Source organism: Pseudorca crassidens, chromosome X (genome assembly GCF_039906515.1).
Source record: "Pseudorca crassidens isolate mPseCra1 chromosome X, mPseCra1.hap1, whole genome shotgun sequence".
Classification (NCBI taxonomy): Eukaryota; Metazoa; Chordata; class Mammalia; order Artiodactyla; family Delphinidae; genus Pseudorca; species Pseudorca crassidens.
In genome coordinates, this window is record NC_090317.1 from 112,958,241 (window position 1) to 112,972,376 (window position 14,136).

The 14,136-nt window shown below is 43.9% G+C and overlaps 1 protein-coding gene across 5 annotated transcripts in view; it reads left to right on the plus strand.

The window, feature by feature from the left end:
• PCYT1B (phosphate cytidylyltransferase 1B, choline) overlaps nt 1–14,136 on the plus strand; it is a 167,106-nt gene that overhangs the window by 54,699 nt on the left and 98,271 nt on the right. The window contains exon 1 of one of the 5 annotated variants that reach the window (XM_067722379.1): nt 13,557–13,762. The exons of the other annotated variants lie outside the window; for them this stretch is intronic. Coding sequence (XP_067578480.1) covers nt 13,706–13,762 — 57 coding nt within the window. The 5' untranslated portion in view covers nt 13,557–13,705. Of the gene's footprint in view, nt 1–13,556; nt 13,763–14,136 lie in introns of those variants that run through there. 5 annotated transcript variants of the gene reach the window in all.

Consider the following 14,136-nt stretch of genomic DNA (forward strand, 5'->3'; position numbering starts at 1 on the left):
GTTGAGATGGAGCTCTCTGGGAGATTTTCGCCATTTGATGTTACGTGGAGCTGGGAGGTCTTTTGTGGACCAGTGTCCTGAAGTTGGCTCTCCCACCTCAGAGGCACAGCCCTGACTCCTGGCTGCAGCACCAAGAGCCTTTCATCCACACTGCTCAGAATAAAAGAGAGAAAAAGTAGGAAGGAAGGAAGGAGATAAAAGAAAAGAAACTAAAGTTATTAAAATAAAAAAGAATTATTAAGAAAAAAATTACACACATACACACACAAAGAGGAAAAGGGGAAAAAATAATAAATCTTGCTCTCAAAGTCCACCTCCTCAATTTGGGATGATTTGTTGTCTGTTCAGGTATTCCACAGATGCAGGGTACATCAAGTTGCTTGTGGAGATATAATCCGCTGCTCCTGAGGCTGCTGGGAGAGATTTCCCTTTCTCTTGTTTGTTCGCACAGCTCCTGTGGTGGCAGAGGCTGGCGTGACGTTGCACCAGCCTGAGGCCCGCCATGCGTTCTCCCGGGGAAGTTGTCCCTGGATCACGGGACTCTGGCAGTGGAGGGCTGCACAGTCTCCCGGGAAGGGGGGTGTGGATAGTGACCTGTGGTCGCACGCAGGCTCCTTGGTGGCGGCCGCAACAGCCTTAGCGTCTCATGCCCGTCTCTGGGGTCTGTGCTTTAGCCGCGGCTCCCGCCAGTCTCTGTAGCTCCTTTAAGCAGCGCTCTTAATCCTCTCTCCTCGCGCACCAGGAAACAAAGAGGCAAGAAAAAGTCTCTTGCCACTTCGGCAGGTCCAGACTTTTCCCTGGACTCTCTCCCGGCTAGCCGTGGCGCACTAACACCCTGCTTGCTGTGTTCATGCCACCATCCCCAGTCCTCTCCCTGCGCTCCGACCGAAGCCCGAGCCTCAGCTCCCAGCCCCGCCAGCCCTGGCGGCGAGCAGACAAGCCTCTCGGGCTGGTGAGTGCCGGTAGTCACCGATCCTCTGTGCGTGAACCTCTCCGCTTTGCCCCCCGCACCTCTGTTGCTGTGCTCTCCTCCGCGGCTCCGAAGCTTCCCCCTCCGCCACCCATAGTCTCTGCCCGTGAAGGAGCTTCTAGTGTGTGGAAACCTTTCCTCTTACACAGCTCCCTCCCACTGGTGCAGGTCCTGTCCGTATCCTTTTGTCTCTGTTTATTCTTTTTTCTTTTGCCCTACCCAGGTACGTGGGGAGTTTCTTGCCTTTTGGGAGGTCTGAGGTCTTCTGCCAGCATTCAATAGGTGTTCTGTAGGAGTTGTTCCACGTATAGATGTATTTCTGATGTATCTGTGGGGAGGAAGGTGATGTCCGCGTCTTACTCTTCCGCCATCTTCCCCCTCCCTATGCATTTCTTAATTTTAAGAAGTCATTAATTGTACGACACGCTTCCCTTTCAGACGTGTTAAAGTGTCAGAAAATGGCCAACATGGATTTTAAGTCATTAATTGCAAGACCCCTTCTCATCTCAGACATGTTCAAATGGGGAGGAAAATGTACATTTTAGTATCAATGCAATGTGATATTATTTGTAGTAGTAAGAGTCTTCTAGCTATTTGAAATCCACTGCTGTGGGGTTTGGAAGGTGGGCACATGGGGGAGTTATGGATTATGGATGGTCAGTGTTTTAAGGGTAGAATAAAATTCATAATAATGTTCTGATCCCTGATCGCTGGAAGGGCAGTAATTACTAGCCTGACCTAGATGTGGGTATTTACACATTGTTTTAAAAAATGGAATTCTTGTGAGGGGACTCTAGATAAAGTTGGAAAATGTGTTTTTTTAAAAAGATATTTAAAATAGTTTTTAGACTACTGTTGTTTTGCTTTTAACTGACTTCAAAATACTTATTCTCGGGGCCTTCCTTTGTGGCGCAGTGGTTGAGAGTCTGCCTGCTGATGCAGGGGGCACGGGTTCGTGCCCCGGTCCGGGAGGATCCCCATGCCGCGGAGCGGCTGGGCCCGTGAGCCATGGCCGCTGAGCCTGTGCGTCTGGAGCCTGTGCTCTGCGACGGGAGAGCCCACAACAGTGAGAGGCCCGCGTACTGCAAAAAAAAAAAAAAGTCTATTAATAAAAAATAATGAAGTTGAATACTATTTAAATGGTACGATAAAATAATCATAATATATTGAGTGAAAAAAACTGTCCATGCAGTAAGATTCCAAAAAGTTGTTAAAATGTATATATAACCTATCAGAAAGCTTGAAAAAGAAGTGTAGAAAATGTTAACAATGATTGTATTTGGCAAGCAGAATTCTTACAAGTTTTGCCTTCCTCTCTTTATTTTCTCAACTTCCTAGTAGTATATATCATGATGATAAGAAAAGTTATGGAACATTGGTAAGTGTATTTATTTTTTTCTTATGTGAGTTTAATCTTTATCAGTAATCTTCATCCATAATCATTCTGTCTCTAGTTCTTTTATCAATAATCATTCTCTCTCCAGTGACTTTAAATTTCCCCATTCAACACATATTTATAGAGGACATTTTATACACCAGGTACTGCCTTAGGAAGTAGGGATATAGTAGTGAATAGAGCAGACTTAGTCCCTGTTTCTTGGAGTTTCCATAGTAGTTGGGGGAGACAGGCCATAAATATACATTGTTTCCTCATCTGCCCACCAGGACCTCTCTTTAACCTGCACTCACCCCCTTAGCTGAATTAATGAATCTAGTCTAGTGGTTTTAAATATCGTTTATATTCTGATTGCTTCTTAACCTGTATTGCTAGCTTAGTCCTCTGTCCCAGACTCCAGACTTGTACAACCAGCTGCCTACCTGACACCTCCACTTGGAGATCTAATAGGCATGTCAAATCAAGTGTGTGAAATTTTATTTTTTTCTTCCAGTTTTATTGAGATATACTTGACATATAGCACTATAAGTTTAAGGTGTACAGCATAATTATTTGACTTACATACGTTATGAAATGATTATCACAATAGGTTTAATGAACATTTGTCCTCTCCTATAGATAGATACAAAATTAAAGAAATAGGAAAAACAATTTTCCTTGTGTTGAGACCTCCTAGGATTTACTCTCCTAACTTTCATATATAACATACAGCAGTGTTAATTATATTTATCATGTTGTACATTACATCCCTAATAGTTACTTATCTTATAACAGGAAGTTTGTACCTTTGACCCCCTTGATCCAATTTCCCCCTCCACCACCACTGGTAACACCAAATCTGATCTCTTTTTCTATGAGTTTGTTTTTGAAGGATAATTGACCTACAACACTATGTTCCTGTTACACAATGTAGTGATTTGATATCTCTATACATTTCAGAATGATCACCACTGTCTAGTTATGATATGTCAACATAGAAAGATATTGCAGTTATTAACTATATTCCCCACACTGTACATTTCATATCCATGACTCATTTATTTTGCTACTGGAAGTTTGTACCTCTTAATCTCCCTCACCTATTTCTTTCCTCCCCTCACACCCCTCTCCTTTGGCAACCACCTGTTTTTTCTGTGTATCTATAACTCTGTTTTGTTATGTTTGTTCATTTCTTTTTAAAATTCCATATATAAGTGAAATCATACAGTATTTGTCTTTCCCTGACTTATTTCACTTAGCATAAAACCTTCTAGATCCATCCATGTTGTCACAGATGGCAAGATTTCATTCTTTTTTTAATGACTGAGTAATATTCCATTGTGTACGCGTGCATGTGTGTGTGTATGTATACACATATCTGTGTATATATGTATACACACATATACGTATATATATTTACATGTATACATACATACCACATCTTCTTTATCCATTCATCTATTGATGGTCCCTTAGGTTGCTTATGTATCTTGGCTGTTGTAAATAAGGCTGCAATGAACATAGGGGTCCGTATATCTTTTCTAATTGTTGTTGTTTTCTTTGAATATATACCCAGAAGTGGAACTGCTGGATCATATAGTAGTTCTATTTTTAATTTTTTGAGGAACCCCCATACTGTTTTCCATAGTGGCTATACCAACTTCCATTCCCACCAACAGTGCACAAGCATTCCGTTTTCTCCACATTTTACCCAACACATGTTATTTCTTTTTCTTTTTGATGATAGCCATTCTGACAGGTGTAAGGTGATGTCTCATTGTGGTTTTGATTTGCATTTCCTTGATGATTAGTGATGTTGAGCATCTTTTTATGTGCCTGTTGACCATCTGAATGTCTTCTTTGGAAAAATGTCTATTCAGATCGTCTGCCCATTTTTTAACTGGGTTGTTTGTTCTTTTGATGTTGAGTTGTATGAGTTCTTTGTGTATTTTGGATATTAACCCCTTATTTGATATATCATTTGCAAATATCTTCTCCCATTCAGTAGGTGATCTTTTCATTTTGTTGATAGTTTCCCTCACTGTGCAAAAGCTGTTTAGTGTGATGTCATCCCATTTGTTTATTTTTGCTTTTGTTTCCCTTGCCTGAGAAAACATACCCCCCCCCACCCCAAATACTACTAAGATCAACGTCAAAGAGAGTATTGCCTGTGTTTTCTAGTACAAGTCTTATGGTTTCAGGTCTTATATTTAAGATTTTAATCCATTTTGAATTTATTTTTCTGTATGGTATGAGAGACTAGTCCAGTTTGATTCTTTTGCATGTAGCTGTCCAGTTTTCCCAATACCGTTTATTAAAGATATTGTCTTTTCCCCATTGTATAGTCTTGCCTCATTTGTTGTGAATTAAACAAATCTATATAAACATGTGGGTTCAGAAATGGAATTGTTGGGCTTCCCTGGTAGCGCAGTGGTTGAGAGTCTGCCTGCCGATGCAGGGGACACGGGTTCGTGCCCCAGTCCGGCAAGATCCCACATGCCGCGGAGCGGCTGGGCCCGTGAGCCATGGCCGCTGAGCCTGCGCGTCCGGAGCCTGTGCTCCGCAACGGGAGAGGCCACAACAGTGAGAGGCCCGTGTACCGCAAAAAAGAAAAAAAGAAATGGAATTGTTGATCTCCCCATCCTGTCCCTCCCACCCTCAAACCTACGCCTCCAGTGTCCTCCTCATCATAGGGAATGGCAATGCCATCTTTCCAGTTCTACAGGCCAGTAACTTTGGCGTTATCCTGTCTCCTCTCATTCTTTCACACGCTACATCCAATCACTTCCAAATTTTATTTATTGAGAATCTATCCAGAATCTGACCACTTCTTACCACTTCTACTGTCATCCGTCTCCCTGGCCCCAGCCTCCATCTACTCTTGCCTGGTTATGATACCAGATGTCTCAGGGATTTTCTTGCTGACAACTTGTAGTTTGTGCTCAATATAGCAGCCAGGTGGTCCTGTTAAAACTAATTAGATCATATCACTCTCTGTTCAAAACTTGCTAATGGTTTCCATCTCCTCAGAGTGAAAGCCAGTCTTTATAGCATCCTAAAAACCCCACAGCGTTGGGTGCCTTCCATCGCCTTCCTTCAGCCTCACCTCTCTGGCTGTATTTCCTACTACTTTCCTTTTTTGCTCACTTCCTCCAGGCATACTTTCCTTTTTGTTATTCCTGGTAGAAGCCAGGCATGCTCCTGCCTCAGGGCCTTTGCACTTGCTGTTTTCTCTGCCTGGAGTGTTCTTTTACCACATGGCTCAATTGATCCTTTATATATTTACACATATATCAACTTCCTTAACTATCCTATTTACAGTTGTACCCCCAACTCCCTTTCTCCCTTCGTTGCCTTATTTTTTTCCTATAGCACTTATCTCCTTTTAACATACTACACATTTTACAATGTTTTTTTGTTGTTCATCATCTTTAAGCATCACAAGGGCAGGATTTTTTTCTGGTTTTTTTTTTCTGTTTTGTTCCTGTATGTATCCTCAGAACCTAAAATAATGCCTGGAATACAGTAAGAACTCAAGTAGTGTTTGTTGGAAAAATAAATGATGGGTGGATACTATGAAGACAATTAATTTTTTTATTATTATTTTAAAAATTTATTTATTTTAGGCTGCGCTGGGTCTTCATTGCTGCGTGCCGGCTTTCTCAAGTTGCGGCGAGCAGGGGCTACTCTTCGTTGCAGTGCGCTGGCTTCTCATTGTGGTAGCTTCTCTTGTTGCGGAGCGTGGGCTCTAGGCGCGCGGGCTTCAGTAGTTGTGGCACGTGGGCTCAGTAGTTGTGGCGCACGGGCTTAGTTGCTACACGGCGTGTGGGATCTTCCCAGACCAGGGCTCGAACCTGTGTCCCCTGCATTGGCAGGCGGATTCTTAACCACTGTACCACCAGGGAAGCCTGAAGACAACTTAAATGATTTTTAAAAGCTCAAATGAGTTTTAAACGTTCCACATACCTGGGAATAATGTCATTTAACAGTGAGTTTATGGATAATACTTGTTATTTTTTAAAGTACTCATTTCCTGTTAAATAGCTTTTCCCCCTTACATTCAAGACACTTGATCCTTGGTTAAATTTCCTGCATCTCTTAATTCACAGGGTAGGAAATAGTTCTTTAAATTTATTTTTAAATTAGACACATTGTATGAATGTGTTCTCATGGTGAAAAGTAAACAAAATAAGAGATATATACAGAGTAAACAATGAAAACATTCTTTCTTCTCTTCTTGTGATGCTATCTTCTTCCCCAGAGGTAACTCCAGTTAAAAATTTGTTGTGTATTTTTCTAGGCCAGTGCTGTCCAATAGAACTTTCTGTGATGATTGGAATGTTCTATATCTGTGATAATACAGTAGCCACTAGCCACACGTGGTTATTGAGCATTTGAAATGTGGCTAGTGGGACTGAGAAACTGACTTGTTTTATATAAATTTAATCAATCATAACTTGAATTTAAATTGCTACATACAGGTAATGCTAGGCATTGGACAGCACAGTTCTAAACTGTTTCTACACAATTACCTAGTTCTCTCTCTCTCTAACCATAAATGACATCATACTATATAACGTGTATACATAGTAGACATATTGTTTTGTGACTTGCTTTTTGCATTGAACAGAATGTCTTCGAAATCGTTCCCTGTCCGTGCAGATGTATCTGTCTTGCTGTTTTTAATGGTGCCTATTACTTCATAATATGTGCATACCATACTTAGCTAAATGAAAAATGGATATTTCTTGGTGCTGAGCCATGTACTGGGTCTCCTTTTCCTCTGCTCCACTGGCATCTGTGGAGGCTTTGCACCAGCTGCCTGATCTGAGATTCTACATCGTCAGTAACACAGTCCAAGACTCCAGTGATTCATATGTGTTGGGCCTCTGGTCAACTCTAAGATCTACTTTTTCTTTCCTCTCTATTTTCAAAAGACTAATATTCTGATCCCAAATAAAATCAGGCCTTAAAAAAATATATTCAGTGACGGGTAAATACAGACCTGACAGCAGGAGACTGAGGGAAGAGTTTTGTGCCATCTTTTTGTGTTTCTGATTTTGCAGTTCTAAAGCTGGCCCGTCCTGAAGCAAAAGCCCTCCATGGGCGAAGTAGATTCTTTCCGAAGTTCTGCTCTTGTCTCTTGCATATCCTGACTAAAATGTTCTGTCCTAAAAGTCTTTCCAACTGGAAGACATTCTTGAGACAGATGGCTTTTTTTTTTTTTTTCGGTACGCGGGCCTCTCACTGTTGTGGCCTCTCCCGCTGCGGAGCACAGGCTCCGGACGCGCAGGCTCAGCGGCCATGGCTCACGGGCCCAGCTGCTCCGCGGCATGTTGGATCCTCCCGGACCGGGGCACGAACCCGCCTCCCCTGCATCGGCAGGCGGACTCCCAACCACTGCGCCACCAGGGAAGCCCTATGGCTTTATTAACTATGGGTAATTCACTTTTCAGTTGATTTCTGTGCTTCTAACATGCCTCATCACCATTTGCTAGCTAAATTTATTGAGCCTGGCATCAGACTATTATATGTACTGTATCAGTAAAGTCCTGTCGAGACATAGACGGCTTTCTCTAAAGGGGAAATTTGAAGAGAGGGTAACAAAGGGACCATTTACAAAGGCATGGACAGAGTTTAAGGAAACCTCAAGGCATAGTATGGTACCTGAGGCCTAGGGACACTTGGGGGTTGCCACCCCTAGGCACGAAGGGGCAGGGGGAGAATGTGGTTACCAGAACCTCATGGAGCTGTGGCTTCCTATCAAGGAGGATGCCAGGGAGATGAGTATCCTGAGCTCATTCTTGTCCTACCCTCAAGTGTTTTGCATGCTTCCCATGGACCCAACCCAACTGGAAGCGGGAAGGCAAGGGAACTCATTGGTGCAGTCCATACACAAAGCCATGCAGAGAGGAGTAGAGAAGGGGAGGGAAAAGTAGATTCTGGAGAGGCAGAAGGAAGATAATGGCCATTGATTTATGGAAGTAGGATTTGAACTCAGGCCTGTCTGACTGGAGAGCCTCACCAGTTAAAAAGAGCTTAGCTTTGGGGCTTTGCTGGTGGTGCAGTGGTTAAGAATCCTCCTGTCAATGCAGGGGACGTGGGTTGGAGCCTGGTCCGGGAGGATCCTCCTATATGCCGTGGAGCAACTAAGCCCGTGTGCCACAACTACTGAACCCATATGCTGTAACTACCAAAGCCCGCAACAAGAGAAGCCACCACGATGCGAAGCCCGCGTGGCACAACTAGAGAAAGCCCGTGCGCAGCAACAAAGACCCAACTCAGCCATAAATAAATAAATAAATAAATAACTTAGCTTAAACAAGCAACTCTGCAGTTGGCCTGTCACCATCAGCAGTACTATGCTAAGTTCTGATTGGTTGATTAGCTTGCTGTCTGATAGATCCATTCGTCAGTCAGGGATGCCTATTGCATAAGTAGAGGTTCTGCCGACCACTTTTGCACTCAAGTCACGTTTGTATTGTATATTTTATATAGTGCCTAATACCTTTTGTTTTAAGTAAATATTTGTCAATGTCCAGTTGAACATATTCTGTAAATGAAATGCCCAGTATCTAATCTTCCCCCTTTAAAAGCTCAATGGGTATATGGCTTTGGTATGGTACTACCATGTCGTTTACATAACCAGAACTTGCGTGACAAATAGGCAACATGTTCACATGCAATGACTGGGTGTTGTGAAATCTTAAATTAGGTAGAAAGAAGTTTTATTGCAGTCTAGCTCCAAGTCTGTGGCCTGGCAAGGGCTTTGTACATGTGAGGTCCAGGGCTCTGGGCCAGGGCTTTATTTTGGCTGTGCCCTGTAGCATGTGGGATCTTAGTTCCCCAACTAGGGATCGAACCTGTGCCTCCTGCACTGGGAGCATGGAGTGTTAACCACTGGACCGCCAGGGAAGTCCCGGCCAGGGCTTCTTAACCCTTTAAAATCCTCACTCTGTTCTAGTAAACATAGAAATTTCATGGGCCTCTTTATCCCCAAATTTGGAATATGGCTTCCTTAGTGGGGCATAATCTATCCTCTGATGATCTCTACCAGTCAAGAGGCTTAATTTCTATGACTTTTAGGTTGAAAAGGGTAGTTTTTTCCCCATATATAAAATTACTAAAAATTGAATATGCCTTTTTAAACTAATACCTCCTCCCATTCTAAACAGGCCACCTTTCGCCTTTGAGGATTGCTGCCCCAGAGCCAATTCTGTTTTTCCCTTTCTTATTTCCTTCCCCGACTTATCCACGCTACAAACATCTAGCATCATATGAAACACATGGCATGTGCTGGTAAACACTCGACTATGTGATCTGGCTGGTGGTTTGGAGTCTAAGTTGAGGCTTGTTTATATGTAAGTCATCTGACCTCCTTCACTAAGTCTGAGTAAAAATCTGGTCCCATGCTTTTGTTTTTTCAATTAATCGTTTGCCCCCCTCACTTTTCTAATTAGCAGGAAGTGCAGTATCTCCTTTTTGAGGCCCCTTTATCCTAATTGTCTAGGAATCCTAGCGTGTCCTCAGTTCAAAGGAAGCTGAAAAGGTAACTGAGCCTGAGGGATCTACCACTGCTGTTGCTTCTTGCTGCCACTTGGTGTCACTGTTGAAGACAAGTCCTTTACAGTTCAGTGGAGGCAGTACCTGCCTCGCAGAGCTGTGGTATAAATTAAATGAGCTAATACATTTGATAGCATATAGACGGATACATGGCACTAAGTAGGCACTTAAAGATTTTTAAGTTATGTTATTGGGCCTCAGTTTTATGTCTTATGTAGGGCCTAGACGAGAGGATCCCTGCAACCATTCCAGCTCTGGCAAACGGTGAGGAATAGATGAGGGCCTGGGTCCCCTGCAGGCTGGTATAGAGCCTGGAGGCCAGGTTGGACCAGTCCCTATCCCTCTCTGGAGCCTTTGGCTCTCTTAATCCCATTGCCCTGAGGTTGGTCTGCCCTTTGTAGGTGGAGGAGACAACTTGGTAGCATAGAATTCCTTCTAAATCAAATGATTTGCTCTGGCTCAGAGGAGGAGGAATACTGGGATGTTTAGGCTGAAAAAATACTGTCTCTGATCACAGGGCTGGTTGATGGTAGCTGAGCCTTAACCAAAGTCTTCCTGAGTGCAGAGCTTGAATCTCAGCTCAGGAAGTATTCTGCCTCATTTTGGAAGGCAGTGTTCTAGAGAACAAGGCTGCGACTCGTTTATTTTTACATTCTCCCCATTCTGAGCACAGTGCCTTGTACATAACAAGAAATACCCCTTCTCCATGTCAACTGCTGTTAATGATACAGACTCACAAGGACGCTTAGGAATACTCTCTGCTTTCCATCTCTTTGCTTCTCCCATTTTCCTACTTCTAGGCCACAATAATTAAGAACAAAATGCACAGTGCATATAAACCTTTTTTCACCTTTGAGTAACTACTCTTGCTTTACAACTTTCATTACCAGATTTCACATCCTCTAGAATACAGCTTTCTTAGAAAATGGCAACACCTTATATCTTTTTTGTGTGTGTGGTACGCGGGCCTCTCACTGTTGTGGCCTCTCCCGTTGCGGAGCACAGGCTCCGGACGTGCAGACTCAGCGGCCATGGCTCACGGGCCCAGCCGCTCCGTGGCATGTGGGATCTTCCTGGACCCGGGCACGAAGTCGTGTCCCCTGCGTCGGCAGGCGGACTCTCAACCACTGCACCACCAGGGAAGCCCTCAGTTCAATTTTAAAGCAATGGGTGTTTATTGAGCCTCCACTAGATGCCCAGCTAATTGTTAAAAAACCTTTTTTTTAAAAAAACAAAAATTAATTATGGGCTGTGCTTAAAAGGTGCTATTTATCATTTCAGATATAGTAATATATAGACTTTTCTGGTGCTAAATAACTTACTTTTTTAAAACATCCTTTTTTTTTTTTTTTTTTTTTACGGTACATGGGCCTCTCACTGTTGTGGCCTCTCCCGTTGCAGAGCACAGGCTCCGGACGCGCAGGCTCAGCAGCCATGGCTCAGGGCCCAGCCGCTCCGCGGCACGTGGGATCTTCTCGGACCGGGGCACGAACCCGTGTCCCCTGCATCGGCAGGCGGACTCTCAACCACTGTGCCACCAGGGAAGCCCCATCACCTTATATCTTTAATAAAGTTTGTGACTAGCACATAAAAGATCTCCAGTTAGTAATTTTTTTCAGATCATGTGAAAAAGAGTCACTGTCCACATAGATTAAAGGTTAATCAGTCATTAATATCAGCTCACCCCTCTGCCAATTCATTTACCTATTTGGGTTGTGTCCTAAAAGTTCAATCAAGAGTTTGCTTGTTTCAATGGGGAACTACACAATAGATATAATTATCATAACATATAGTACTCTATATTATGACATATAATAGTGAACACTAATAGAAGCACTAAAAATTGCTCCAAGTCATTGAGTACCAGCTACTTTACATACATGATCCCTATTTTTCACAACAACCCTACAAGATAGGTACCGATTTTACAGATAAAACTGAGTTTCAACTAAGTTGAGGAGCTTCCTTTCAAGAACACACAAAGTCAGATACATTTCTTGCCCCAAAGGCAGCCCCTGCTAAAGAGGCAGTGACAGGCCACCCATGACCTTCCTTGCCACTCCTCCTCCCTTCCCCAGCTACAGCCGGTGGGCCCCAGGTGGCCCCTGACTCAGTGCCAGCCAATCCTGGTTGTGGCCTGGTTTGAAAAGATGAGCTTGGCCAATCTGATCTTCCTTTAGGAATTGGAATTGGGAAACATGGAAAGAAGCAGAAAGTTGGTAGGAATGAATGAAGCTTGGGAAGGGAGGCTGAGGAAGCTGTAATGGGCCATATTCAAGCTGAAGTTTATCAGGAAGGAGAAGGCAGAGACTTTAACATAGTAGAAGGACATAGAGTAATCAGAGCGGGAGCAGCCAGGTTGACGCAGAGCGCTCTGGGGCTTATCCGCTGCCCCTTTCCTCCTTTTATCCCCACAGTTTGTGTGCCAGGGTAGCCATAAAATAATCCTTCATTTCTTGAGCTACGTTTAGTAGCAGTTCCTTTCTTTTTAAAAAAATTTTATTTATTTTTAAATTTCTTTCTTCTACCTTCTACTTTTTAATTTAATTTTATTTTTATTTTTTGGCCATGCCACACAGCATGTGGGATCTTAGTTCCCCAAGCAGGGATTGAATCCGCGCCCCCTGCATTGGAAAGGCAGAGTCTTAACCACTGGACCGCCAGGGAAGTCCCTATCAGTTCCTTTCATCTAGGAGAGCCAAATTAGAACACACAGCCTTCAAGTGCTGGGAAGAGAATTTGAATCCCCGTTTTATGGCTACAGAGCCTCTGCTTTTCTGACTGCACCTGCACCGCTTTGCTACATCACAAACACTGCTCTAGCCCATCACGGCCCACAAGGTCACCTTACAGTACGTGAAAGAGAACCAATAACAGACTCAAATGTCCAGAATCCACGTCTAAAGTCTTGGTTTGCTTTCAGAGTCCCGAATGGGAGGGTGGGGCTTAAGAAAGTCTCAGGCAGCTGGGAGGTCTCCAAAGAACTCTGGGGCAGGACTCCAGCTCCCAGGGTGGAAGGTTCTACAGTGGGGAGAAGGTGGGCACAGGGCAGGACGGCTTCTTGGCAGGGCAGAGGAGAATGGGGGCTACTCCAGGATAGGGAGTGGTCTTATCCGTGCTTCTATCCCCAGTTCTAAGATAGTGCCTGACATATATTTGAATGAGTGAGTGACTGAGTGAGTGAATGAGTGAATGAGTAAATGAATGGCAGAAGTGGGCCACAGCCCCCCGTCACATATGTGGATCATTCTTCAGTCGAGTCTTCCCAAGTTAAGGAACACCTGTGTCTATCTCTAAGCAGTAATTCATGCAACAATATGAGTATGCGTGCAACAGTATGTTCACAGTGACTCGCCACCTTCAGCTTTAAAAATATTAAAGATGACATAGCGATGACCACGGTAAGGACATGGTTCAAAGACTACAAATAGATTCGGGATTGCATTTGCCCTGTTTACAAAAATACTGCTCGCTTTGTCTTCCTCTGTCTAGAGAGAGTGAGGTTTTCATTTTAAGAGGCTGACTCAAAAATGCAGGGCCACTTCCTGGGCAAGCTTCCAAGTGACTACATCTCCCTGACAGCGCTCCCCAGAGCCCTAGCGCAAGCTGCCTGGGGCGGGGCCTCCAGCCGTTGGTGGCTGTGGGAGCTACCAGAGGAGCAGTTATCTGCAGCCCGCCAGAAATGCTGTGCTTTTAGGCACCCCCCCCACCCCCGGGGCACAGATAACGGCTTTGGCCTTTGCCCTAAAGAGACGTCAGAGTTTGTGATTGGCCAGGCCGCTGTGTGTGAAATACAGATGTCTGCCACACTCCTGACTATGGCATTCCTTCCAGCCGAGTACCCCCGGGTGTGGGTAAGTCTGAATGTTTGAAGTCTGCCCTCGTTGTTGGTGGAATGCTCAAAGCTGAGCGTTGTGACTTTCCAGGGGCATGACTTAGCATATTTCTTAATCCTGCTAAGCCTCAGTTTCCTTTTCTGTGATATAGAGATGGTATTATCCTGCACTGTAGAAGGATAGAATGCCTATAGGAGGAGAGCAGTAGCTAGCCATCGTGGGACCACATCTGGTACCTGGCAGACAGTACACACTGAAGAGCTCTTATTTCTGAAGCATCATTCAAAAAAAAAAAGGCTTCAATGACAGCGTCCGTTTTTATTTCTAACAGTACAATATTTCTCCAAAAGACTCAGCAGATATCTTCTACTTAATCACACGGGCGTAGCCAA